A 27,429-nucleotide genomic window follows, 5' to 3' on the forward strand; every position below is an offset into this window, starting at 1 on the left:
TCCTTATTATTATTGTTGTTGTTGTTGTTGTTGGTATACATGTCACTGAGAAACCCCTGCCCTCCTGCCTCACACAGTAGTATGAATTACTACTATAACCTCCTACCTGTGGGTATTTTAGGGCTTAAATATACAACAATATTGAAAGCAGCAAATGTGTGCAAATTTAAACTTTGCTGAAACTGAGGACAACGACTGAAAGCGAAAGTAATTTCATGTTCATGCTGGAGCGGGTTGTTCCACTTTAAAAGGGGAGAGGGGTCATATCTGCAGGTTGAATCAGCGGTTTATTAGAAGTGAGTCCCGTTATGTCGTTTATAGAGGGATTTATTCTAGGGTTTACTTAGCTATATTATTTTTATATTGACACTTACTTACTCACTTATAGTCTCCCATAGCAAGACCTTTCTGCAAAGCGCTCCTGTGGACTTTTAATTATTGGTGCACATACAGCAGCAATGGTAAACCGTGCAGTCTTATATTTCCTTTTTATAGTGGAGGTTTTTCCAAAAGGTAAGACAAAAGGAATCCATAATTATGATGTGCGTTACAGTTGGTTTTAAAGTAATTTGTTGTGAGTAGGTTTAGTTTGTTTGTTTGTTTAGATCCCCATTAGCTACTGTATTGTAACAGTATTCTTCCAGGGGTCCCCATAAGTATTTTTTAACAACATTGTAATAACAGAAGATGCATCAATACACACCCGTATTCATACTCACAATACATAACACAACTACTATGACACAGAACAACCGACCCAAAACCTGTCTAATACAAAGGCAACGATAGATCCATATAATCATTTCATCTCTTAATAATTGAGAAAAGAAATCACTGAACAACTCAGTCCACTAAATCACAAATGAAAGTAGGATGTATTGCTCTCTATATCCAATTACATCTTCAAGAACAGAAAAAAACAGTCATGTACTTTACTACACTATTCCTTGTGAGATTAAACCTAAAAATAACTGTGTATTTTGTCAATGACTTTCATTACATTATAAATCACAATGTTAAGCTGTAAAAATATATATATATAATAACCTCAGTGTCACATCTATAACTGTGATTTCTTTTCCTCCATGCAGGTCTAACATCTGTGATACAAACACAGCAGACTGTGATGGCAGCAGTAGGAGAAGATGTCCATCTCAGCTGTCAGCTCATGGAGTCTAAAGATGTTCTTCAGGTCACATGGCAGAAACTTTCACCTGAGGGGAAGAACAAGAATCTTGCCACCTACAGCAAACGATTTGGGCAAACAGTGAATCCTGGTTTTCAGGGCAAAGTGGAGTTTAAAGATGCTGGACTGCAGAACTGCTCCATAGTTATCAGGAAGGTGATGGAGCAGGATGAAGGCTGCTATCTCTGTTTGTTTCACACGTATCCTGATGGTTCTCTGACAGGCAGAACCTGCCTCCAACTCTATGGTGAGGACTAGGGCTAAAACTTATTCTCACTATTGATTTTTCTCCATGAAATGTCAAAAAACCCAAAGAAATGTAGTTTAATATCAGATATATTCACATTTATGAGGCTGGAAACAGTGAATTTTTGGCAATTCTGCTGAAATCAATCCATTACACGATTAATCGGTGCAGCTGTAAGGATCTATCTGCATTATTAAAGACATTTCCATAATCATCAGTTGGATTCTGTATTTCCAGTATTAAACACATTCCTGCTGGAGAATTATCGTGTCAAAGCTGATGTCTTTGAAAGAAATGAATTCATGTGAAACAGTATTTAATGTCTTGTGTTTGCAGAGCTGCATGAACCCATTCTACAAATCAGAGAATCAAACTCTACTGAAGAGACAGTTGTGTCCTGCTCGGCCACAGGTCGTCCTGCTCCCACAGTAACTCTGAATGTCCCACAACAAGACCTCTACTTCTCTCACAACAGCACAGTCAGTGTCACCAACACCAACGGTACAGTCACCGTCACCACTACGGCTGTGCTGTCTGGTTCCCATGAAAACGGTGCACAAGTTGGATGTGCAGCACGACTGCTCTCAGTCCCTGAAATTCAGGTGTTTAAGACAATTCCTGCAGTGAAACTGTTTTCAGTTCTTGGTGAGAAACACTTCCAAAACCACAGATTTATAGAGTAATAATTACTTTATGATTTTTTGTTTTTGTTTATTTTTCCAGGTTTTGATCAATAAAATGAATCTCATAACAGTGATTCAGTTAATGTTCACATGGTCTCCTGTCAGTAATGGCAATTTCTTATTTGATTCTTCGTTGCGTAATCAATGTTGTTTCATATGACAAATGTTCCTCTTTTTCTCAGGTTCCACTGTGATCGTTGTGTTTGTGGTATTGGCCTGTGGTTGTGTTGCTGCAGTCATCGCTGTCCCGCTTAAACGAAAATATAACAACAGGTAAGTCTTTCAGTCGATAATTATTGTAATACTTTTGTCTGAGTTAATATTGAAATGAATGTTTGTTCAGCTTTAACTTTTCTTAAATCCTTCAGTTTGTCACACAGGGACTCAGAGATGAATGAGATGAACCAGAGCAACAATTACAGACACTTATGAGTAACACACTTTCATACTCAGTACAAAACATGTTCTCTTTTTGGACCATTAAGTACTTGTTTTATTAAAGAAATATGATACGTGAAGTGATGCAAACATGTATTAATTTGCTTTTTTCAGGCGCATTCAGACAACGGACGTTAGAAGATTTGAAGGTTCAAAGAAGTTACATTTGACAGCAAGGAGACGAAATTTATTAGATCACCACTTGTAAATGTAACTGAATGAGGTGGAATTCTTTAAACTATTTGATATATATTTGTTTATATATTTCCTCTAAAAAACTTTCTTTGAACAGTTCTTTTTTTTCATATGAATATTTGACTTTGAAAAGTATTTGAATGATTTTAAGCTCAGCAAGAACTACTCTCATTCCACTTTGACATTTGCAAAACCAAACCACCTGTTTTATTTTATTTGAATTATTAACTTGTTTTTTTCATGTGAAAATGTTGTATATAATGTATACTTACTGTGTCTTCTTTTTGTTTTTGCTCTGTTTCTGTCATTTGTGTAGATTTAATTTTGTTGCCACTGGAACATAGCTAATTTAATATCTTCAAATAGAAATTCTGTTTTTATGAATCTTCATGTCTAGAAGTAGTTTTTGGTTAAATTAAGAGTGTTATTATAAGGTTTTAGAGCTGTGACAAGAAGCTGTGATGATTTATTCTCTTATTAAAAGGTAAAACTGCAACTATCAAACCCTCATACTGTGGTTAATACCGTGAGGTAAAACGGTTGGATGCAATTGCGCAACATGGACACCAGAGGTCCCACTGACCTCAAATGTACTGGCGAAGAGTTGAGGCGTTTTGAGAGATCAGGGAGTGAAATGAGGCAGCAGGAATTCGACGCTGGTCGGTCGTAGTTTTATGTAGTAACCATGGATTATTCTGCTCCAGTTTGACATTACCTGTAACGCAGGAACACCTCACAGACTGGGAGCCAAGCTTGTTTTTGGGAGACTGTCATCTGTCAGCGGGTAAGTTTAAAGTCTCTGCGACTTTTGTTTGACGTAAAATTAGTTTGGAATAACTTGAATGTTTAGTTTCCAGTTATTTCTGCCACTTTCTTACTTATTTCAAACTTTTTATGGTGACACTCCTCAGGATGCATAATCAGTGTAAATAGTAGATTAATAACTACCAGACAAGTCTATGAAGATGGCATCTTTTAAAACGAATCATGTTTTACTGAAAATAACATTTAATTAACAAGTTAATAATCTCATACACTTTTATCATTGATTTAAAGAAGAACACGTTTGATTTACTTATATAACTAACATGTTTTCCTTGTTGCACTTGTTATATAAGCTCTGCAGAACTGATGATGATTACCATGTATTTGGGGCAAATTTCTTTGAATTTCATACAAATTATGTCAGTGTCTCTCATGTCACTTTGTGGTTTCCTTAAAACATTTTCATTCATTTGATGTGATTGATTTACATCCACAAAATTGGACTGATTATGTGGCAAAACTTTTTCTTCTTCTTCTTCTTCTTCTTCTTGTGGTAAAGGTGTTCAGGTTTAAGCTTTTATTTCAGCAGACTTTGTTCAAGAAATCATGAAAAAAAATCCTCTGGAACTGAACCAGATATGGAGAAAATGGTCAGTGCACATCTGGATGGAGAGCAGATTTCTACTCTAATGAATGAGTTTTCTCAACAGAAACAAACACTGGATTTTCTACAGATTATCTGCTTTTAAACTACAAATCCTCTAACAGAAGTTTTTTTGAAGTTGAAAAGTGATTTAACTGTTGCCCAACAGGAGCAGGCCGACTGTTTGAAGCCAGATGGTTGGCGCTGTAAAAGGGCAAATCACGCCCATAAAGCTCTGAAGTCTCTACCTCATGGTTGTGGCGGGTTTCTATTTCCCAGCAAGTGCACTTCACTTCACTTACAGAAACTGATCAAAGGGCAGTTTATGTCTGACCCCTGCTGTTTACAGTCAGATGCTGGAGTGGCATCTTTCTATTGTCTCTCCCGAACAACAAGAGTGGAGTTTTGCCACAATGTGATGCTTACAGCCAACCAACCACAGGGCTCGGCTGGTGTCTCAACACTCACACACCTTAAATGCCTACGCTAAACCCTCATGACTCATGTCTTCTTATCCCGTCATGCATCATCATCTGGATGCTGTAATTTCATTCAGGTTGGATCTCTAGTATCAATTTGGAAATCTCATGTGGAAAGGTGCTGTCTAGACATGAAAGTGGCAGCTTGTTTTGCTACCGGATGATTATGGGCTTACTGGAGGCAGGGTGCGCGTACTGTGGATTAACATGTAAAACCCCAATTAGACCCCAGGTGATGTTTCCTGAATCAGCAGCCGTTGTTGTTGATGCTTACACATTGCATCTACATGGCAACACATTTTAAAGCGAACTAACTGCTGTCTCAGATGCACAAAAGTGCCAAAGTGATGGCTGTTTAGTTATTCACATGTTTGAATTTTGTAGAACTGCAACGATTAGTTGCTTGGTTAAATTTATCTGCAAATATTTTGATAATCTGAGTCATTATTTAAAAAAGAAACTGACAAATTCTTTGGTTCCAGCTTCTAAATGTGAATATTTTCTGCTTTCTGTGACAGTAAACTGAATATCTTTGAGTTGTGGACTGTTGGTTGAGACAAAAGAAGACATTGAGGGCATCATCTTAGGCTTTGGGAGACAGTGAACACCATTTTTCACCATTTTCTGACATTTTATAGACCAAACAACTAATAGATTAATCAATAATGAAAATAATCGTTAGGTACAGCACTAGAGTTTTGCACAGTGTAATCTCTTATGAAGCTGGCACAATGCCATCATTGCTAATGTCATCCTCTGGCTTCATGTTTCTCATTACAGCAGACAGTGTGCCAGTAAGATGCAGCAACAGCCACGCTGACCAGCAAGTCAGAGTACTGGACAGCTGAAAGGAGTACGTCTGAATCCACAACTTTGATTCACACTTACTGATTGAACATCTGTTTTTTAAGTTTACTTAGCCACAAGCTGTCATAAGTGTTCAATGTTGAGGTTTAAAAGTGAGATTGAGGTTGTGGTTGAAGATGTTTAAGTTGTCTGACAGTGTTTGTGTTTGCAGCTGCAGCCTGGATGTGATACTTGGTAACCCTGCCTCTGTGTGCGATGTGTGGACTTGTTCTGCCCCTGTGTTTGCTGCTATGGATAGTAGGAACAGCTTTCTCCAGGACACAAGGTATGTTTTGCATGTAATTTTTTTTGTTTGTTTGTTTATTAAATGGACTGTAACTTCTTTTAAGAGGGTTTTAGATGCTTTTGAAGTTTCACAAGGCCTCAATGCCCCTAACATGTGTATAAAATGTTAAAGATTTAAAGTGATTTTACATTTAAAAAAACATGTGATGAGTTTATGAAATAAAGTATTTATTAAAGATTAAACTCCAGATTTCTTACATTGTTTACTTCTCTCTAAACTTATCAGATGGTTTACAGTTTGAGGCCCAAAGAGGGAAAAATGTGAATTATTTCACAAATGGCAAAAACTAGAAAAAGTCTAAGAAAGTCTCACAACCTCCTAAATTTATCTCATGACCCTTTGGAGGCCCATCCCCTGGACTAAACTACAAAAAAGTACCAGCTACAGCAGGAAAATGCTATTGAGGCATTGATGCATCAGAATCAACAATCTAATAATGTCATATATAATAATATATCAGTCACAAGAGCTGTTTTTCTCCAGAATGAGTACATTTACTTTTGATACTTTCAATACATACACTGTAAAGTAAAGGATCTGAGTGCTTATTCCACCACTACATTTTGACAAAGACAGTTATTTTACAGCAGGGATGGGACGCTTTTCTCTACTGAAGGCACCACTTTTAGGCTGACAACATTTCAACCTATAATCTTGACTAATGCAGCCTTCAACAGTCACATTTTAAGCTAAAGGAAGTTTAAATTTAATATATTTTCTGCACTCAGCTTCAATGAAATTGATATTAAGACAAGCACATAATTATTCACTAATATGTGATTTAACTTTGGCAATAATGTGGTAACACTTTAATTTATAAGTTCTTTAATTTTATACAAATTTCTTGGAGATTTTCTGTTTAATTTGCAGGTATTTAAAGATATCAAACAATATAGTCGCATGTTAGACTGTTTTTTTCCTACTATTGTCCAGGACAGTTTTACAATTATTTACTAAAAGTAACTTCTGTTTAATTGTTAATTCTTTGGATATTTCTTTCAGGGGTTATGTAATTTAGTAGTATATAGGAAATGTGCTCATTAGAGTTTTTAAGAAACAACTTAATATGCTAAAATGTAGTTTGTCACACAAAACTGCAAACTGCAAATGGAGCATTTTCTGTCAGTCACAGAATAGTCAAGAATCTAACCTACTTAACACTTTTTTCACTTTTTTCCTACAATTTTTATCACCACTCTTTTCCTATTTGTTAAGTTTACTGTTAAATACCTGCAAATTACAAAAAAAACCTTTCCAGGAAATTAGTAAAAAAAAAATTAAAGAACTTGTAAAATGAAGCATTACCAATACTGTAACTTTAACAGTTATGCCAATAAACCTTATTTGTATTTGAAATCTGAATTAATTAACCTAACAAAACTTCAATGTCTATCCTGACTGGCTTGCTTGCTGTGTGTGTGTTGTCTCAGGTGAGGTCATGGCTCCTGCCAAACTGAACGCAGAGGCAGGTCTTCCCCTCCAGCTTGGCTGTAACATCACCACGCCGGCAGGCAGCACCATCCGGCAAGTGCGCTGGTTGAGGCAAAAGAAGATGCTCCTGGCGTACGAGCCACTTGTGCCAATCCGCATCAGCCGTCAAGATTCCAACGTGGTGCTGGCCTCCTCGCATGCCGACGCCAGCTACATCACCATCAAGAGGGTGCAGCATCAAGAAGAGGGCTGCTACCGTTGCATCTTCGATGTTTTCCCCGGGGGCCAGCAAGAAGGACAGACATGTGTAACCGTCACTGGTGAGTCCAGCTTTTCAGAAGCTCACCTGCAAGCCATTTCCTTTTCATTTGAGTCAGCAAGCTGTTTATTCTGTTTTATCATATTTTTAATTCTCAATAATATGTTCCAAGATGATAAAACAGTTTTGTGTTTGTTTTGGGATTGTTGGTTCCTAGCATATGTTCTCTTTAGTAAGCAACTTTTGTTCTTTTTTCTATAAAAACAATAAGAATTTGTAAGTGTTTATTTGTAGAAGTCATCTACTGCAGCCTGTGTGCAAGATGTCCTGATCAGGGTCACACAGAGTGTTTATTTTGCTAACTAGTCCCAGAATGCCTTGAGGCAGGAAGTAGTGGGCTCAAGTCTGAACTCCAAAACAAGCAGGGGAGAAAGCCCACCCACCTAGCTTTCCTTTGCATCCTGTTGTTACCATTAAATGTGCACACACACACTTTTATTAATCCTCCTCGTTAACCCTGCTCCTGCACGCAAGCAACATCCCTGTGAAGTGTTTGACTGTACATTTTAATGCCAGCAGAAATAATCCTCTTGACAGATACTGTTTTCAATTACAGATTTGTACAGTAATATAAATAATTGGAACATTTCCTTTGTCACAGGTAAAGTGCAGCTGGATGGAAACAAGACGGCCGTGAGCGGGAAGCCGGCCACCCTTTCCTGCTGGTACAACCTCCCTGAGAGGGTGCAGCAGGTGCTGTGGAGGAAAATAGCCGAGCAGGGCGACACCACCACTGTGGCCTCCTATAACAAACACGGCCAACAGAGCACAGATGAGGTGTTCAGGGGGCGTGTGAGTCTGAGCAAAACCCTGGCCAACACCGAGCTGACCATCCAGGAGGTCAGGACAGAGGACGAGGCGTGCTACACCTGCGAGTTCCACACGTTCCCAGACGGCATCAAGAGCGCCACCGCCTGCCTCTCTGTATATGGTGAGTGTGGTGACAGGGACGACAGCCACATTCATTCATTTTTAAAAACATAAGCATTAATGAGGCACTTTAAAGGAAAATGAAGGGATGTTATGACCTGGCCCTAGCACTCCACAGTTCATTGTACTTGAATCCTGTGTTTTCTATGAATGCAGTTGCATAAACAATGATATATGATTAATAACTGCTTCGGCCTTATATGAATCTGCAGGAAGAGTCAGCTGGAACACTTGGGGGGAAAGTATTTCATTTTGTTTAGAAGAGTCTGGACACATTATTTAACAAACAATCTTGACACAAACTGGGGATATATTGTACTGTACACTGAGAGGAAATGTGCATCCCAGATATAGCTCAGGAAAAGGAAACACTGTGTATAAACAAACCACAGGCGGCCCCCGAGGTGAGAGTTACTGAAGTGGGTGATTAATCTACTGTCCTGACCTGCTTTGGAGCCTCGCCACAGCGATTTGTGTCCTTCGCCAACACTGACTTAATCCCCGTCCTCTTTTTTTCCCTTCAGCGCTGTGACTGTGCGGCAGAGTTGTAAACCACAATGTTAAAGCAGTGTTATCTCTCTTAGACTTTTAGAAGTTGTACGCAAACTTTCCAACTTTCTGGAAGTGTGACTAGCTGTTGATCTTTCTCTGTATATTTGTGTGTTTTTGGAGTAATAATGTTGACAGAGGGAGGGTGTCATTGAGGGGAAAGGAGTGATTAATTTGGGTGAAAGCCCGTAGGATGAGTGGCTCACTGTTTCCTAGACACAAGGCCTCTGTGTGTGTGTGTGTGTGTGTGTGTGTGTGTGTGTGTGTGTGTGTGTGTGAGTGAGTGTGTGCGCGCACATACATCCATCTTCTAGCTCTGCTAACAAGCTTTGCTTTTGTCTAAACTGACAGAAAGATCCAGACACACACACACACACACACACACACACACACACACACAGTGTTAGTAAAAGCTGCTTTGCCTCTGTTCTCTGTCTGGGTTTTGTTTCCAGGCCGGCCTGTCGCAGAGACTGACAGGCGATGTGCTCTGTCTCTCCGTCTCCATTATGAAGGCAGAGGAACAAATCTCTGCTTTCTGTTGTCTGTGATTGACAGGCTCAGACAAAATACAAACCGGCAAAATATCTAAAAGAAACCACAACATAAAGCTCATTGAACTTGGACTGAAAGTCACATTTAACATCTGAATAACATCTACAAGCAGCCACTAAACAATCTTTCTTTCTCCAGTTTTACCCAAACCAGAGGTTACCTATGTGAGCTCACCTTCAGGGGTCACCGAGGCCAACTGCACCGCCCAGTCCCGGCCCGCAGCAGACATCATGTGGAACATCGGCGGGGACAACCGAACGCTGGGGCCGGCCATTTCATCGGCCTACGATCAGGGCGACGGCACAACGATAGTGACGAGCACGCTGTTCTTCCAATCGGCGCTGCTCAATGACCTGTCCGTCAAGTGCATCGTGCACCACCAGGGTTTGGAGAAACCTCTCTCAGTGTCCCTCAACACAAATAGTGAGGAGTTTAAAAATCCTGTTCTAATGGGGTTTTTATCAGCATGATTGGTGTTGAGCTTACTGATCTCTAATCAAATTAGCTCACAACAACCTCGTCTTAAAGGCCCTGCACTGCAGAGTTACAGTTATTCTTAATTTAAGCTTGAAATTCTTTCATCTGTGCCACTAATGGAGGATTAATGCTAAATTAAATCAATTCACTTTTGGATTCTGGGTCAATTCTGGATGCATTCAGCAACCATGGCAATGTGTTTTGTTCCCAACTGCGGCAACAAAATGCTTTCTGCCTGGCTTCTTCTCCATAGCAACGGCAGCCGAGACCGAGTAGCCTATTGTTGTATTTCGACCCGTCTGCCATACAAAACTGAGAGACAAAAAAGTTATTTTAGTCAGAGATAATTATAAGCTGCTTTGATGGGGTCCTAAATCCTGTAATGTTGCAGTATGTGGAAAGTATTATTCTTCTCATATGAATTATCGTACCACATCATCTAACATGTTTAGTCCAGATGTCTTACACTTACACGTTGTACTTCTGAAACATAAATAGAGCTTTGGCTTAAATTTAAGTGTGTGTGTGTGTGCTTGTGTGCCGCAGTGGCTCCAGCCATGGTTATCCTCCTCTCCGTGTGCGGTGTGGCAGTGGTCCTCCTCCTGTGCCTTTGTGTGTGTCTCTGCAAGTGCTTCATCTGCACTGATGGTGAGCTTCACTTATTTATTCTGCCAAGTTAAATTCACTATTGTCAAATAACTTGCAACAAGGTCATTCCTGTTCTCTTGTGGTCTTTCCGAAAGGTATTCAAGGAAGTGACGGTTGGGGGGTGCAAAAGAGTAATTTAGAACGTTATCAAAAATACTGTTAGGAGAGTATCTCATTGTGGATTTTCCCTTTTATGGTTGCTAATTTGAATCTTCCAACAGGAAAAAGTAGGTGGAGAAAGTGAAGAAGAGGCACTTTGATCAGTTCTGAATAATCCTAACTGCGTCAGAGTTCAACAGAAGACATTGTTCTGGGATTGACTCGCATTTTAGGCACTTCTTTACTAAATAGTTTCCATCATGGGAGAAAACTCACTCAGCTGATATGAGGAAAAATGTTTGTCTTGCTGTGCTGGCCAAGTTTTAACTGCCTTTTCACATTCATTCTGGTTCATGACCTGGAACAGAAAAAATTATTTTATGAGCAAGATAACCTCAGGAAACTGATTGACGAAACATGCTGCAAACCTCATTTTGTCTGTTAAAAGTTGCACGTGAACACACCATAAAGACTACAGCTAACGGACAGCTGACTGACCCCCACATGAGAGAAAATAACCAGTCAGCCTTCTGTAAGATGAGGAACATACTAAATATACTACAATCTAAATCAAAATTGCCCCCTTTGTTAGACAACATGGCCGGGCAAAAAATGAGCCAAAAAAAGTATATAGTCTGTTTTATCGATTTGTTCTGGAGAAATTTCAGATAAACCTATCATAGGAAATAATCTCAGAAGAAGTGAATAGGGCGGTGTGTACATGTTACGGTAAAGTGACAGTGTACAAAAGCATCACCTAACTGCGAAATAGCTCACATTTCTCTGAAAACACACTCAAAGCGTCAACATGTGTCATCAACACTCCCTTGACTCCTGTTGACACCTTTCCCACAATCCTCTCCACCACAGAAACAGTCCAGCGTAATGTGGCATTTGGACCTCTTCCCACTTCCCCTTTATCATAAATTTTCTGCCCACAAATGAGAGAAGCACCTTAGCACAGGCAATGACGGAGGCCTTGGCTGACGTTGCCACTTCTGCTAGCCAAACAAAAGTCGTAGCCATAAAGCAAGAAAAACGGAAGTTGGAGGTGATGTGTCATGGTCAGGACAGTCCTATGCCTCCTATTGATTTGGCAACATTTTTGTGTGTCAAGAGAAAGAATTAATCACAATAAATTGATATATTTGTCATACCTGCATGAATGTTCAGATGTTTGCAAGGTTTTAAAAACCCTTAAAAGGTGATGAAAAGTCTACAATTCCTCTAGAGCTATGCATTTCCTAAATAGACCTCATTCAGAAGGTTCCTCTCTCCTTCAACTTCTCCTTGTCTTTTTTTTCTTGTGTGATAAACAAGCAGAGGGCACATACGCCCGTTTTCCCTGATGTCTTGAGGATGCAAACCCACTGACACATTCTCTTAATTCCTCCTTTCCTTGTCACTTAAGATCCAAAATCAACAGTCACCCACACGGGTCACTCACAACAAAGCTCTCAGTCATGCTGTTGATTTAAGCGTGTTTGTGTTTTTGTCACATCCCTAACTCATGAGAACATCAGACTCGGTCTCGACACTCTCAAATACAGTGTTTGCATGAGATTGATAGCTTTGTGTTGGAGCAGGTCTGCGGCCAAATTTTGGCGTGGGATATTTTGAAGAGATCGCTGTAAAAATAGATTTTTTTCAAGGAATCAATCCCCTGTTTGCCTGAAACTCTTTGCCAAAGTTTCCTCGCTTTCCAACTCTGTGGATCCTGAGCAGAATAACAAGTGGTCGGGCTGATTGTGTGGAGTTAGTAGCCAGAAGAAAAGACCCTGTCTCTCTTTCTAATCCCTTGGACTGTGGAGGAAGAAGACAGACAGTAGGGGCCTGGGAGAGGGAGAAACAAGAAAAGAGTCCAAAGTTGAAAGCCTGCCCAGTTGATAACAACACTCGACTGTACAGACACACACATACTGTAGTTCATGTGCCAGGAACACAGGCATTTACTGTGATGGGACTCAGATTGCAGTTTAAGGGAAGAGAGCTGTGATGCACTCAGGATGCAAAGTGTCCGACATCCTCTGTTCATATTAGAGCTAATGTGATTCATTTTAGAGCTGAAATGATTAATTGATGAGCAGAAATTATTCTGCAACTATCTTGATAATTGATTATTCTCTAAAACCCTCATGCATTTTGATTGGGATTGTTGGGAATGAATCTGTCTTGGTAACACTCTAGCAAGCCAGCCATGACTTCCCACTAACTGAACAACAAAACTGGAAATCCTCTGGTGTGTAGTAGCTTTCTGAAAGGAAAACTATGTTGAGAAATATTTCAAGTGTCTGTGAAATGTTCGGCTGCAGAGAAACCCACTGAGGATGGTTTTAAAGAGTTGTCATGTCTATAGCTGAAGTCAAACCACAACCCTGTCCCAAGTAGGCTGTTGTGGTCCCTTCTGGATCAGTGGGCGTAATTCAGGCTCTGCCTGCTTCAATCTCATCTGGGAAGTTGGACCAAGGCCTGAGGTTCTTCCAGTAAAATGCTAAAATGTGATTTTTGGTGTGGCCTGAGTGGAAATGTACAGTCTTTAAGGTGCAGTGGTGGCACAGCTACAAGGGCAGGGAGTTGAACACAGATAAGCACCGGTCTTCTTTCATGAAAGCAAATGTTTTCAGTGGCACCTTTCAATCTGTGGCACTACAGGAAGTGCAGGGGAGTGACCATATCCTGTTCGGCACACAAACACGGTCAGCCTTTGAATCGTGAGGGAAGAACTGAGGGTAACACTGATTGCTTCTGGGGAAAAATAGATAAGAGGAAGCACACTGCAAAAAAAGAAGACCTCCACAGTGCTGATTGATTTTCCAGCTTAGTTACCTTGTCACTCTTGCTCCAATTAGATTTAGTCTATATGTGAGGATCCCATTTTAATGCTAAGTGAGCCGCCTCCACATAACTCACATTGCTGCCACATGTAGATTGAGGTGTGGCAGGGGCTTAATTACGGCTGTGGAATTCCTGCAGGTTTTTTTTTTTTTTTTTGTGCATGTGGTGTTTTGGCTCTGAGTGGGCGTTTTTGAGGACTATACAGACGTGTATGTGCTCACTGTGTTTATTTTTGCATTCTTGTGTGGGATATATATCAAGTAAATAAAACCTCTGCCCATGACATTATAACATTTTTGCAATAACATTGTTGGAAAACTAGGACAATGCAGACCGGTGAGGAAAGACTGGATCTGCGTGATTCATGCAAAAATGTGAAATGAAAAGTGGAAAGTTTCTGGTGGTCCCAGGACAAAGCTGACCAACTAACTGTGTGTGTGTGTCTCTATCTCTCTCACTCTCTGTCCAGACTGATTTGGAGCACAACGGCCACCACTGCTTTGATGAAGGTCCAGCAGAGCTCTGAGCCTGACCTAGCTGCTCAGCACCGTGCCCTCCAGCTCAGTGTGCAGAGGACAGGAACAGAGCTTTCACAGAGCTGAGCCAACACTGGTGGTTCTGCTTCTATGAGAAGGGAAGGGGAGGGAAGATCTTGGGGACACAAATCACTTAACAAAACTGTCAACAGAACTAAAAACACTATTTAATGCTACAGTAGAAGTTACACTTACAGTGGATATGTTGCTTTGATTGATAAAATAGCTGTGAAAGGAGTGGAGGCCTGTTGGATCAGCAAGTGGCATCATGAGGGTCCAACAGAGAACTGAGTAAATACAAAACAATTTGGCAAAAGCAGATACTGAAGGCCCAGAAAGATTATCTGATAAGTTATATTTGTTTATAAATACTGATATATGTAGCTTGAAAAGAGCTTTTTTAGTTGTGAAAGTATTTTTTGACTTTGTTGAGTAGCTTATTATTAAGCAAGTTAATTAAGCAATTAAATATATTAACCAATAGGAAAAAAAACATATACACTTATATATTAACATCTAACTGAAATTACAGTAAATTGCCTTATTTGTCTACTACAGCATACATATCTGCTATGTGCATCACTTATCCTGTGTTTTCCGTTGAGAAAAATCTGAAACCAAAAGGGAGAAATATATATTTTAAATGTATTTATTTCATGATGTGTCCGCTAGTTTTACCTTATTTTCATAACAGTAAATCAAATCTTGCATAAAGCAATAACATGGCGTTCTATCATAGGAATAGCAGACGGTCACACTGAGCCTGATAGCATCCTGCTACACAACACAAGAGCCACAGACTCTGAGCAACAACCCACATTAGCTTTCCTGCTAAAGTCTCCTTCTTATCTGACTTACAAACATGAACACATGTCTTGTCCTGCACATTAGCTGGTCAAACGAGCCACCAAACAAACTTTTGGGGGAAAAGTGCACCACTAACTTTAATTAGCAGTCTAGATAGCTAGATAGCATTAAACAGCATGTAAACATACCTGAAAATGTCACTTTGAACCTGTTAGATGCTGGTTTGGTTCTTATTCTTCAATACCACTGCTGACAACACGCTGTATATCCATGACATGTAGCTACAGCAGTGTTTACTTTGTCTCTGTTCCGTATGGTATAACACTGTTAGCCTGCTAGCTAATGTCAATCAAACAAGCCTCGGACACACCTTTCTCATATTTCCCCAAAGACCTTTTTTCTTAATCCTAATCCAAAACCATTAACAATACATTAAAAAAACATGTTGATGTTATTTTTAACTGCAAATGGGGATGATTAAATGTGATTTCATTTGGACTTTAATAGCACAGGCGTCACCATAAGGTCGTTATCTTTACAGTATATATTGTGCTTTAATGATGCATTCAGGACTGATTAAGTTCCATTTAAAAACAACAGAAATAGGCTTCAACAAATTCTCAAATAGTTTTTCTATATTCGTTTTAAGTGGCTGAAGTTAGACACATCAGCCACTATTACCTGACCACTACAGGGTCTTACATCACCTGAAAACCCTCTGTTTGTGGTTGTCAGTGACGCAAACTTTATGTAAACTGTAGTGGACAAGAGGTATGATTAAAAGGATGCCGTGCTAATTTTAAACTATACTCACAAGTTACAGGAAAGTAAAAATGATTACGAGGAATGAGGCTAAAGTGAACCAGCCCTGTATGACTCAGACTGAGAGCACGGTTTGAGGGAAGAATGGAAGGTTTGTTATTCATAGCTGCTGTGTCGTGTGGGACAGAGAAAGGTGGTTGACCTGTAACCTTCAAGGATTCACTGGTTAATACCGCCCAACCGATGCCTGTGCGGATGAGCCCTGCAGTTGTGAATCATTGTTTTTGTGTGTATGTGAGACAGACAGTGAGAGAAAGAGGGTGTTTGCGTGTGCTGTTCTGCAAGACTGTGTGTGTTGTGAATGCGAAAGAAGTATATCTGTTTTTATTTGCATTGTTGTACAGTATTCATGACTTACAGAGCCGAACTATAGGGAGCACCAGTGTTAGAGTTTAACTTTATATTTGCAAACTTGGGAAAATATATCATAGTCTCATACTATGGGTCATGTACAGTATATATTATTTTGCAGAGAATCTCATTTATCAGAAAAAAAAGAAGCATTATATTAATAATTAATCTCAACGTTTATAGTTAAGTCACTTACAGTATCTGTATATAAAGATGATTATAAGGTTTAAATTTTAATAAATGTCCATAGTGACGTGATAAAACTTAGCTGAAATACTAAAGCTGCTGTCCGTCTAATCCTGTCTTGAGTATCAACAGTGATATTTTCTTCTTTTTTTTTAAAATAATGTTCACCTTTCTTTAGTATCTGTAAAGTTTCCTGTGCTGGTGCTGAGATAAATGAAACTTAAGTGAGTTCCAAGTGGAAACAAATAAAATCTGAGTCTCTATCTTCTTTTGTTTCACTGCTCAAGTATTTTGCAGAAACTGCGTAAAAAAAATCAAGTGTTTTCTTGCATATAATAGCTCAAAATTATAACTGAACTCTCTCAACCCTCTTTTTGATATTGTTGCGTAGTGAAGTGTGTATGAAGACTGTGGTTGGCACTGTAAGTTACACAGTAGAAAACCCATTTCCTCTGCTTCCCACTCCAGTGACTGTACTATTTCATTCTCTAAACCCCTGCGAGTGGCATGTTTGCATTGTTGCTCTTTGCCTTAAATTGTCTATGACTAACCAATGCAAATATCTCAAGTTCAAAATAGCCTAAAATGAACTTGCATCCAGTTTCACAAAGTTGTTTCAGTTATTATTTGAGTGAGTCATTTGGTAAATCATGGATAAAATTAAAGGGTTTCGTTCCAGAATAACACCCCTGTCATTTGAAAAAATACGTTGAAATTGGCTGTTTGCACACCAAAGACCACAAGATGTAAACTGCCTAAAAATAAATGTTTCAAGGAACAAAAATGGTGTGAGTGATTTCAGATTAATACTTAAATTCAGCCAATTGAATATAAACTATTAGTAGTTGTCCCAAAAAGCTATACACTTCTCAAGAATAGAAACAATACCTGCTCTCTCTCAAGGAAAAAAAAAAGAAATTGTGTTAGATTCAGAAAGAGGAAATTGGTCTGTTTCTTTGACTTTTATCCAAATGGAATTTACCCTGTTTTGGAAATGAACTCCATCTGAATGGGACCATGGTAACATTCCATTGAAAACACCTTTCATCTATGGAAAGACATTTTTCCTTCCACAAACCTCAAAAAAGACAGGAAATGGAAAGTAGCTCCTTTGTTCCTCTGAGGCGTTGAACACACTTAAGTTGATTCTCTACGGCGATACTGATGTCATTAAAGCACTTATCAAAAGGAAACTGTCTGCTAAACTAGAATGGGCTTCACGATAAAGTCACAAGTGTGTTTTTGTTTTTGTCCCTCTCTGGCTGTAAATGTTTATGGACTCACACTGATAGGAAATGATCATTTTTATTCGAAATTATGTCTCATGTGCAACTTAATATTAGTGAGATAAAGAGATATAATCTGGTGATGAAAGTGCAGAGTTTGGCTTTTATACCACTAGGTGGCAACCTTTATTAATTTGCTGTGAGGTGACAGGTTTAATTGCACATGTCCCATCCAGCTTTAATTTACACTTCTGGATCCCTTCTACTTTACAGCTTAACATAAACAGGAAACTTGCATAGCCTTTAAAAGTGATGACATCTAATAACATCTGAAAACATGCTCATTTTTTGTTGTTTTTTTTGTAACACTCACTGCTCTGAGAGGCAACGAGCCTCTCCACCTGTATGCAACATTTGGTGGGCGATGCAATGTGTGAGGTGTTAAAGCAAGTGTATTTTTGTGTGAGAGTGCCTGTACCAGATTATGCAGACACTGCCGTGATGTACGTCAGCTTTCAGCACTTTCAAAACCACAGAGGTAGCACATCCCACAGGCCAACTCCACCTATGCCCGCTTTACTTTCCACTCATACTACAGTTCAATTTGCATCATCTTTGTCCATTTAATCAACACATTGCACTTTGTAGCTTGTTAACAGCTGCATCCTGCTTTTTTGACAAAGCCTATACACTGGCTTCTGTCCCCTAATTTAATGATAGTAAAAGTCTACAACAAAATTCATCAGACAGTCAGCATGGTTACAGATTTGTTTTCAAAAAATTCACACTCTAAAGTCAAGGTGCTTAATTTAAATGTAATGTCATTGCATGCTAGATTTCAAGCCACTTCCTGAAAGGTGACACTTATCAAAGTGTCTCTTATTCTGTGGCTTCACTTGAATGCCCCGTGGCCATAAAGAATGTTTGGTTTTTTTATTTCAATGTCATCCTTTTCATCGCCAGCCTTTTAATTTACATTCCCCTATGTTTTCCTACTGTGTTTTCTTACTGAGGTTCCTGTTGCAGAAATGACCTTTACAATCAAATTTCACAGATTCTTGGTTCAGTTTTTTTGTTGAAATTGTAGCCGGTTTCATTCTGAACTGAAACGTCTCATTTCCTGGATTAGAGGAGGGAAAGAGAAGGTTTTCCCCCTGTATAACTGTTCCATATATGTACCTCAACACCTGCAGGTTAAAGATGACTCATTCTGAAATATGGCAGATGTCATGTTGGGATTTTCATTATTAGTAGCTTGGACTACTAATAATTATTGTAATCTCAGTACAGTAGGCCTATATGTTAAAATGAAAGGGCATTTTTCAGTTGATGCAAATCACCTGAGCACAGGTCATAACTAATTGAGTTTAATGGACAAATGTGGATACATAATACTCCATTAAATCAAATGAAAACACATTCACAAGTGAATTTTTTACTGATATACTGTGTGCAAACATGATGCCGTAATCCAAAGTGTATGTATGCATGATGTCAGTGTACATATTATTAATGTACTCAAGTTAATGAACAAGATGATCAATTGGGTGCCATTTTTTGTTTATTAACTTAATCATGTCAGCTAAACTAAGATTCACTCTCGTTTTAGGCTAATCACATTACTGGCTATGCGAAATGAGTTTTTTGTCTATGCTAGCAGCTTGGTCAGTTGGTCGGTCAGTTGGGCCGACACTGGTCCCAACTGAAAAATGTCAACTATCAAATGGATTGCCATGAAATTTTGTACAAATATTCACGGTCCCCACACAATAAATCCTCATGAATTTGGTGACCCCCTGACTTTTCCTCTAGCTCCACCAACAGATTGTGGTTTTCAGTGAAATGTCACTATTGGATGGATGGCTATGAAATTTTTTAAAGACATAGATGATCCCTAAACTTTTAATGTATCACCAACATCAGGTCAAAATTTCAATTTGTCCATTACTTTAGTTTACCTGCAAAAATAAAGACATTCCCATCATCCTCAGCTGTAGCAATGCATTGTGTGAGGTGTTAAAGCAAGTGTATTTTTCTATGAAAGTGCCTGTACCACATAATGCAGGCACTGCCGTGATGTACGTCCGCTTTCAGCACTTTCAAAACCACAGAGGTAGCACATCCCACAGGCCAACTCCACTTATGCTGTGTGATTCCCATCAACCTCAGCTGTAGTTTGTGTGTACTTCTAAGCAAACGTTAGCATGCTAACATGCCTCAGTACAGCCGCCGGCATGGCTTTTAGACTCTTTCTTGTTGACTCTTATTTCTTTGATGAGGTTGCTGATCACATTATCAGGTAACTATATTAGACCGCTAATAGTCCACAAACCACTGTGGAACTGTTTATCATTTAGATCAGATAGATAAATGACAACCAGGTATAAAGGTTTACATCACTCCTTCAAAAGTTTCAGCTGGGTAAAATCTGAGCTTGAATTTGCTGACGAGTAGAGTTCATGACTAGTGTACTCCACTGTAAAACAACGTCTAGCCCTTGTTTTACGTATACGTGACGTGTGGTTTACTTCTGCTTCCTGTTCGTCATTCTGAAGTCTGCTGCCAAATGAACAACAGATACTGTACCCAAGAAGAAAGGGAACTTCAATCAACATCATCAGAGAGCAAATAAAGAACAGAGGTGCAAACACAAACACACACAATATAGACAGACAAACATAAAAAAAAAAGGCATCTGAACCGGATGTGTGCGCAAAGACTGTTACCTGTAGAGGAAGCAAAACTATTTACCTGTGAATGTGATACATTCTGAACACTTATACGCACCACACACATACACACACACACACACACACTTAGCAGATCTAAACAATAGTGGTTTCTCAAGTAAGAAATTTCACTTCTGTATTTTACAGTTTGATTAACCGGAATTCAAAAACACAAACTGGAGGTAAAAGTGTGATTCACCATGATTCACGAGAGTAAACAACATTGTGGAGAAACTGATTATATTTTGTAGTTGTAAAAAAAAGTTCATAAAAAAACAAAGCATATTACATCAAAATACAAAACATAATAATAGCAAAACCTTGCATGGACGAAGTAATTTAACACACAATTCGATATAAATCAGATACAAGTTACAACTTACAGTCTTGTAATGAACACTGTGAAATGTTTTCATATTAATCAGAACCCTGATATCATAAGATTTAACTTAGCAGATTGAAGTAGCATTGGGATCATCATTGATATGAATGGTAGACAAGACATGCCGGTTAGCGGAGCTTCCTCCTGGGAGAGGCTGGGGGCTCGGATCTGGTGTGTTCTTGGGTTTTCTTGCACAATGGACACCTTGGATTGACATCAGGTGAGATCACAATCATGAATATGTACCACAGCCTATTTATTTTACTGGTTTGTGGCATTAATCTGTTATTATGTTTTCAGAATACAATTATTGTATGTGAAAATCAGAAAACCTCACCTTTACAACCATGTTTTGATGCAACATATATAGTTATCACTATGACGACAAACAGCACAACTCCAGGAACACGGTACACATATGGCCACAAAGTATCTTGAGTTGTTGTGTTCCCTGCAAGATAAAATATTACATTTCCTACAGCATTATTTTATAGAGATTCATTTGACACCTGTTTTTTAGATTGTAAGCTGTACAAGGCCTGTTAAACACAAATACCACTGTGAGAGTGTGAATGACATTTTCTTACCAGTTTCCAGAGTCGTCCATGTAACTGTGGTGAGCTCAGCATTACCTGAAAAACAGTCAAATCTGATTCTCGGGAACTGGGAACAACTCTAAATGAGTCAATCAGTGGCAGTAAGAAATGGTTTCCTTCAGTGCAGTCTAGGAAAGATATAGTCCAGCTGTGTAGAGAGGATCACTTACCATAGACAGACACGTTGATGGCATGACCCACATTGTCTCCACTTCGACACAGATACAGACCTGAGTCATTTCTTTGTATGTTTTGGAAGATCAAAAATGATATCCCTTCTACATGGTTTGAAACTTTCCACTCTATTTTAATGTGAGGGCTCCTGTTGAAATTTACTGGAACAGGAGTATTTTCAACTTTATACCAGGAGACTGTTGATGGTGAATTGATGCAGAAAGTAAACGTGCAGTTTATCGTAAGATCTCCTCCAAGTAAAGCCTCATGAACCGTGTGACGGCGCACTTTAATTTCTGGGTAACAGTCATAATCTTCACCTAAAAAAAGGAAAAAGACAAAACATAGAGATTAGAAAGGCAGTAAGAATGATACAGAAAAGAATTAGATCACAGAGAATATTCGCTCGGTTTTTCATGCTTCAGCTGTGACCATCAAGCTGAAAATCTGTAGTAACTTTGTGGTTTTCTGACTCTAATCTGTAACAAACTCCTCCAAACAAATATGTTTAAGTTCACATTACTGAATTTTAAGAGTTTGTGTTGGAGCAACGGCTGAGATCAGGGTCCGCCAAACTTAATGAAGGAGGTGAGATTTGGAAAAAAGTGCGGTCTTTCCCGGAGAGGCTCAATTTAAGGGAAAAGAAGTTGTCTTTGGCTATATACAGGCTTATTTAGCGCAAAATTAAGTCATTACAATGCTGTTCTGGTAGCTGCAATATGTAGCCAAGTTTTTACAAGAGAGCACCCTTTCCAAGAAAAACAATGCAGGTGGACCAAGAAAAAGCTGATTTTACGGTCACATCTGCTCTCGTAAACGGTTGTTAAGGAGGTATTGCTAAAATTAACATCAACCATTTACACAAGATCATCCTGAGGTACAAAAAATGAACCAAAACCTGCATTATAGCATCAAAGACTTATTTTACAACTTCAAGTTTATCAGTTTTGTAGCGATTAATGTAAAACTCACCTTTCAAGGCTGCACATTATGAACATATTTTACTATTTCTCTCATAGCAATTCAATTGACTCCAACCATATCCGCATTCAAGTTTATTTAACTGTTGAGAATGCTGCACTGTTAAGTCTTTCGGTTTGTGTAGGAGAATATCTTTACGTCTGGTTTGGATTTAAGTTTAAGATATATTAAGTATATTTAAAACCTTTTGAGTATTTATAAGAGTTAACATGCAAAACATAACTTGTTTCATACTAGTGAATACATTACTTGGCGACAGAGAAACAAAGCCCCGCTCAGACTGAGCGACTTCGAAAGAATAACAATAACTTACTTTCAGCTTTCAAAGTGAAGAGGAGCACCGCTAAGATGAACACATGAAGGATGGTAAGGCAGTGGTTTGGTCTCATGGTGGAAACACTTAAGGAACCAGTTATCCACTTCTGTAAAACAACTATCACTGGAGGTCTCCTCTTTATATCACAGTAAGCGGTTGACTTTACTTCCTGTTTTTGATGATGGTGGTCTTTGGTCTACATGTATCCCCAGTTCAGTTTAACACATCACAGCTCACAGGGGGTTTTCAAATAAACTTTTGTGCTTGGTATTAGATTATATATAGTGTATAGTATTGGATTGATTTACAGGGGGGGAAAAGTGAGTCAGCAGTGATGGCATCATATAACATATAATTTTAATTTACAGTAATCAAAAACAATTATTCATACATGAAAAATGCTGTTTCCTGATTGCACAAAACAATTAATAATTCTGAAAGGTTGTGAAACATTAAAGGGGACCTATTATGCTCATTTCCAGCTCTATATTTTTAATTCAGGACTCCACTAGAGTAGCTTTGCATGATTCACAGTTCAAAAAACTCCTTATTTATCTTATACTGGCCCTTTAAGGTACCCCTCCCCAATGAACCCACAAAACAGAACAGAGGTGCAAACACAAACACACACAACAATATAGACAGACAATCATTAACAGGGTATCTGAACCGGATGTGTGCACAAAGACCATTTCCTTCCTCTGCCTGCCTCAATGCTTCCTGGATGGGCGGAGCCTCAGAATCAATAAAGGCAGCGATCTCACCTGTGGCAAAACTTTTAAGAACAAAGAAGCTGGCTGACCTCATGTGGACGCCTCGTCCCTCCAATAGTTTGATCTGTGTATATGATATGTAAGTTTCCTTTGGTTTAAAATGCACTTATAGCAGCTTATGATTTATTTGCTGTACTGATTAGGCTTAAGTAGTGGGGAAGCTATTTCTACATTTTTTTTTTACCTTTGTTGGATTAATAATTGTTGAAATTAGGAATTATAATGTCTAGATTAATATTCTTTGTTATCCTTTTTCTTCTGTTATTAGATCAACTAGTTTCAGCTATTCCACAATAAAACATTGGACTGGAACTCCTGCAGCACGTATATATGCCACACACACACAAACACACACACACACACACACACATAGCAGATCTAAAACCAATAGTGGTTTCTCAAGTAAGAAATTTCACTTCTGTATTTTACAGCTTGATTTACCGGAATTCAAAAACACAAACTGGAGGTAAAAGTGTGATTCACCATGATTCACGAGAGTAAACAACATTGTGGAGAAATTGATTTATATTTTGTAGTTGTAAAAAAAGTTCATAAAAAAACAAAGCATATTACATCAAAATACAAAACATAATAATAGCAAAGCCTTGCATGGATGAAGTAATTTAACACACAATTCAGTATAAATCAGATACAAGTTACAGATTACAGTCTTGTAATGAACACTGTGAAATGTTTTCATATTAATCAGAACCCTGATATCATAAGATTGAAGCAGATTAACAGATTGAAGTAGCATTGGGACCATTGGAATAATTTTCATAGATATGCATGGTGGACAAGACATGCTGGTTAGTGGAGCTTCCTCCTGGCAGAGGCTGGGGGCTCGGATCTGGTGTGTTCTTGGATTTTCTTGCACAATGGACACCTTGGATTGACATCAGGTGAGATCACAATCATGAATATGTACCACAGCCTATTTATTTTACTGGTTTGTGGCATTTTTAATCTATTATCATGTTTTCAGAATACAATTACTGTATGTGAAAATCAGAAAACCTCACCTTTACAACCATGTTTTGATGCAACATATATAGTCATCACTATGACGACAAACAGAACAACTCCAGGAACACGGTACACATATGGCCACAAAGTATCTTGAGTTGTGTTCCCTGCAAGATAAAATATTACATTTCCTACAACATTAAGGAAGCATTGATGTGTATGAATTTAATTAATGTAAAATTATTTTTTAGAGATTCATGTGACACCTGTTTTTAAGATTGTAAGCGGTACAAGGCCTGTTAAACACAAATAACACTGAGAGTGTGAAGTTTTCTTACAAGTTTCCGAAGTCGTCCATGTAACAGTCAAATCTGATTCTTGGGAAATAAAAGAAATTACAAACACCTTTTGAATAAATCATTCAGAAATGGTTTCCTTCAGTGCAGTCTAGGAAAGATATAGTCCAGCTGTGCAGAAAGGATCACTTATCATAGACACATTGATAGCATGACCCACAGTGCCTCCACTTCGACACTGATACTGACCTGAGTCATTTCTTTGTATGTTTCAGAAAATCAAAAACAATGTCCCTTCCAAATGGAGAACTGTCCCTCAACTAATCTGAACATCTCACCTTCACACCCTTGCATTGATATGACAGATATCACTATGATAACAAATCCCACTATCCCAGCAGCAGAGTACACGTACATCTATACATTTTCTAGTGGTGTAGGATTAAAATTTAATGTAGTGACTGCAAGAAAATGAGGAAGTTTGGGAGGCAAGTTTTTTTGTATCTAATAGTAATGTACACTACAAAAATGTTTTAGGATTCAGATTAGAGTAAAGTCATGGATAGCATGTGGAATAGCAGAAACTGTATAAAGTTTTCTTACTTGTTTCATTCTTCCCTGTATCAATGGGAGGCTCAATGTTACCTATAGAACAAAACAGAGGTTAGTTAGTAATACTAGGTAAGTACAATCCAGTCCAGAAGTATTTTAATCCCTGAAAAAGTCACACTTACCATAGACGGACACATTGATGGTGTAGCTCACATCTTCTACACTTTGACACCGATACAGTCCTGAGTCATTTCTTTGTATGTTTTGAAAGATCAAAAACAATATCCCCTCTACAGAGTTTGAGTCTTTCCACTCAATTTTAATGTGAGGGCTCCTGTTGAAATTTACTGGAACAGAAGTTTTTTCAACTTTATACCAGGAGACTGTTGATGGTGAATTGTTGCAGAAAGTAAACGTGCAGTTAATCTTAAGATCTGCCCCAAGTAAAACCTCATGAACCGTGTGACGGCGCACTTTAATTCCTGGGACACACTCAAAATCTTCACCTGCAAAAGGAAAATACAGAGATTAGAAATGACTGACCAATTTATCATCACTTGAAAATTTGATAGCAGCTGATGATGACAGAGTACACTTTTTTTTTTTAAAAAAACTCAAGCAGTAAGAAGGATACAGAAAAAGTTAAAACAGTTTTTCATGCTGCAGCGGTGACCATCAAACTGAAAGTCTGTGGTAACTTTGTGGTTAAGGCACTTTTCTGCCTCTAACCTGTAACAAAGTCTTCCAATCAAATATGTTTAAGCTCACATTATTGAATTTTAAGAGTTTGTGTTGGAGCAACGCTTGAGATCAGGGTGCACTAATCTTAATGACGGAGGTGAGATTTGGCAAAAAAGTGCGGTCTTTTCTGGAGAGGCTCAATTTAAGAGTAAAAGAAGTTGTCTTTGGCTATATACGGGCTTATTTAGTGCAAAACCCAGTCATTACAATGCTGTTCTGGTAGCTGCAATATGTAGCTAAGTTTTTACAAGTAAGCACCCTTTCCAAGAAAAACAATGCATGTGGACCAAGAAAAAGCTGATTTTACAGTCACATCAGATTGTAAAGGAGGCATTGCTAAAAATGTACCATCAACCACTTACACATACTCTATAAAGATGCTGCATTGTTGAATGTTTCGGTATGTATATGAGAATTTTTACGCCTGGTCTGAATTCAAGTTTGAGATATAAGAAGTATATTTAAAGCCTTTTGAGTCTTTATGAGATTTAACATGCAAAACATAACTTATCTGGTTCATATTAGTGAACACATTACTTAGCGACAGAGAAACAAAGACCTGCTCAGGCTGCATGACTTAGAAAAAATAAGAATAACTTACTTTCAGCTTTCAAAGTGAGGAGGAGCGCCGCTAAGATGAACACATGAAGGATGATAAGGCAGTGGTTTGGTCTCATGGTGGAAACACTTGAGGAACCGGCTATCCACTTCTGTAAAACAACTATCACTGGAGGTCTCCTCTTTATATCACAGTAAGCGGTTGACTTTACTTCCTGTTTTTGATGATGACGGTCTTTGGTCTACATGTATCTCCAGTTCATCACAGCTCACAGGTGATTTTCAAATAAATATTTGTGCTTGATATTAGATTATATACAGTATATAGTATTGGATTAATTTACAGGGCGGAGAAAGTGAGTCAGCAGTGATGGCATCATCTAAACATATAATTTTAATTTACAGTAATCAAAAACATTTATTCATACATGAAAAATGCTGTTATTTGGTTATTTGATTGCACAAAACGCAATCAATAATTCTGAAAGGTTGTGAAACATTAAAGGGGACCTATTATGTTCATCTCCAGCTCTATATTTTTATTTCTGGACTCCACTAGAGTAGCTTTGCATGATTCACAGTTCAAAAAACTCCTTATTTATCTTATACTGGCCCTTTAAGGTACCCCTCCCCAATGAACCCACAAAACAGAACAGAGGTGCAAACACAAACACACACAACAATATAGACAGACAATCATTAACAGGGTATCTGAACCGGATGTGTGCACAAAGACCATTTCCTTCCTCTGCCTGCCTCACTTCTTCCTGGATGGGCGGCGATCTCACCTGTGGTAAAACTTTTGAGA

At 38.5% G+C, this 27,429-nt stretch overlaps 3 protein-coding genes across 5 annotated transcripts; 2 read left to right on the top strand and 1 right to left on the bottom strand.

Annotated features, from left to right (window-relative positions):
• Window positions 1-2,757, top strand: LOC122976365 (OX-2 membrane glycoprotein-like). Of its 2 annotated transcripts, none has more exons than XM_044344813.1 (6): window positions 1-513; window positions 1,092-1,433; window positions 1,770-2,078; window positions 2,299-2,389; window positions 2,485-2,548; window positions 2,669-2,757. In XM_044344813.1, the coding sequence occupies exons 1-5, from the start codon at window positions 459-461 to the stop codon at window positions 2,546-2,548; spliced, it is 861 nt and encodes a 286-aa protein (XP_044200748.1). In that variant the 5' UTR covers window positions 1-458; the 3' UTR covers window positions 2,669-2,757. The 2 variants fall into 2 exon arrangements, with proteins under 2 accessions (XP_044200748.1, XP_044200749.1); XM_044344814.1 differs by having other exon boundaries at window positions 2,497-2,548.
• A 23-nt stretch (window positions 2,758-2,780) lies between these two features.
• On the top strand, window positions 2,781-14,290 carry LOC122976347 (OX-2 membrane glycoprotein-like). The gene is made up of 8 exons (XM_044344785.1): window positions 2,781-3,533; window positions 5,417-5,489; window positions 5,655-5,768; window positions 7,220-7,540; window positions 8,141-8,470; window positions 9,709-9,993; window positions 10,594-10,695; window positions 14,099-14,290. Exons 3-8 carry the CDS (start codon window positions 5,699-5,701, stop codon window positions 14,101-14,103), a joined length of 1,113 nt encoding a protein of 370 aa, XP_044200720.1. The 5' UTR covers window positions 2,781-3,533; window positions 5,417-5,489; window positions 5,655-5,698; the 3' UTR covers window positions 14,104-14,290.
• Window positions 14,291-20,509: 6,219 nt separating this feature from the next.
• Window positions 20,510-27,132, bottom strand: LOC122976699. 2 transcript variants are annotated; one of them, XM_044345331.1, is made up of 5 exons: window positions 26,665-27,132; window positions 21,435-21,758; window positions 21,256-21,300; window positions 21,006-21,119; window positions 20,510-20,872 (listed from the first exon to the last, which is right to left on the bottom strand). In XM_044345331.1, the coding sequence occupies exons 1-5, from the start codon at window positions 26,738-26,740 to the stop codon at window positions 20,736-20,738; spliced, it is 696 nt and encodes a 231-aa protein (XP_044201266.1). In that variant the 5' UTR covers window positions 26,741-27,132; the 3' UTR covers window positions 20,510-20,735. The 2 variants fall into 2 exon arrangements, with proteins under 2 accessions (XP_044201266.1, XP_044201265.1); XM_044345330.1 differs by lacking the exon at window positions 26,665-27,132 and adding an exon at window positions 22,733-23,100.
• Between the last annotated feature and the right edge of the window lie 297 nt (window positions 27,133-27,429).

Source organism: Thunnus albacares, chromosome 24 (genome assembly GCF_914725855.1).
Source record: "Thunnus albacares chromosome 24, fThuAlb1.1, whole genome shotgun sequence".
Classification (NCBI taxonomy): Eukaryota; Metazoa; Chordata; class Actinopteri; order Scombriformes; family Scombridae; genus Thunnus; species Thunnus albacares.

Coding starts and splice junctions, on each gene's coding strand:
- LOC122976365 (XM_044344813.1), top strand. CDS start 459: ATGGTAAACCGTGCAGTCTTATATTTCCTTTTTATAGTGGAGGTTTTT. Junction 514..1,091: donor AGTGGAGGTTTTTCCAAAAG/GTAAGACAAAAG, acceptor TCCTCCATGCAG/GTCTAACATCTGTGATACAA. Junction 1,434..1,769: donor AACCTGCCTCCAACTCTATG/GTGAGGACTAGG, acceptor TTGTGTTTGCAG/AGCTGCATGAACCCATTCTA.
- LOC122976347 (XM_044344785.1), top strand. CDS start 5,699: ATGTGTGGACTTGTTCTGCCCCTGTGTTTGCTGCTATGGATAGTAGGA. Junction 7,541..8,140: donor GACATGTGTAACCGTCACTG/GTGAGTCCAGCT, acceptor CCTTTGTCACAG/GTAAAGTGCAGCTGGATGGA. Junction 8,471..9,708: donor CGCCTGCCTCTCTGTATATG/GTGAGTGTGGTG, acceptor TTCTTTCTCCAG/TTTTACCCAAACCAGAGGTT.
- LOC122976699 (XM_044345331.1), bottom strand. CDS start 26,740: ATGAGACCAAACCACTGCCTTATCATCCTTCATGTGTTCATCTTAGCG. Junction 21,301..21,434: donor CATCAACGTGTCTGTCTATG/GTAAGTGATCCT, acceptor ACTGTTTTTCAG/GTAATGCTGAGCTCACCACA. Junction 20,873..21,005: donor ATCAAAACATGGTTGTAAAG/GTGAGGTTTTCT, acceptor TGTCAATCCAAG/GTGTCCATTGTGCAAGAAAA.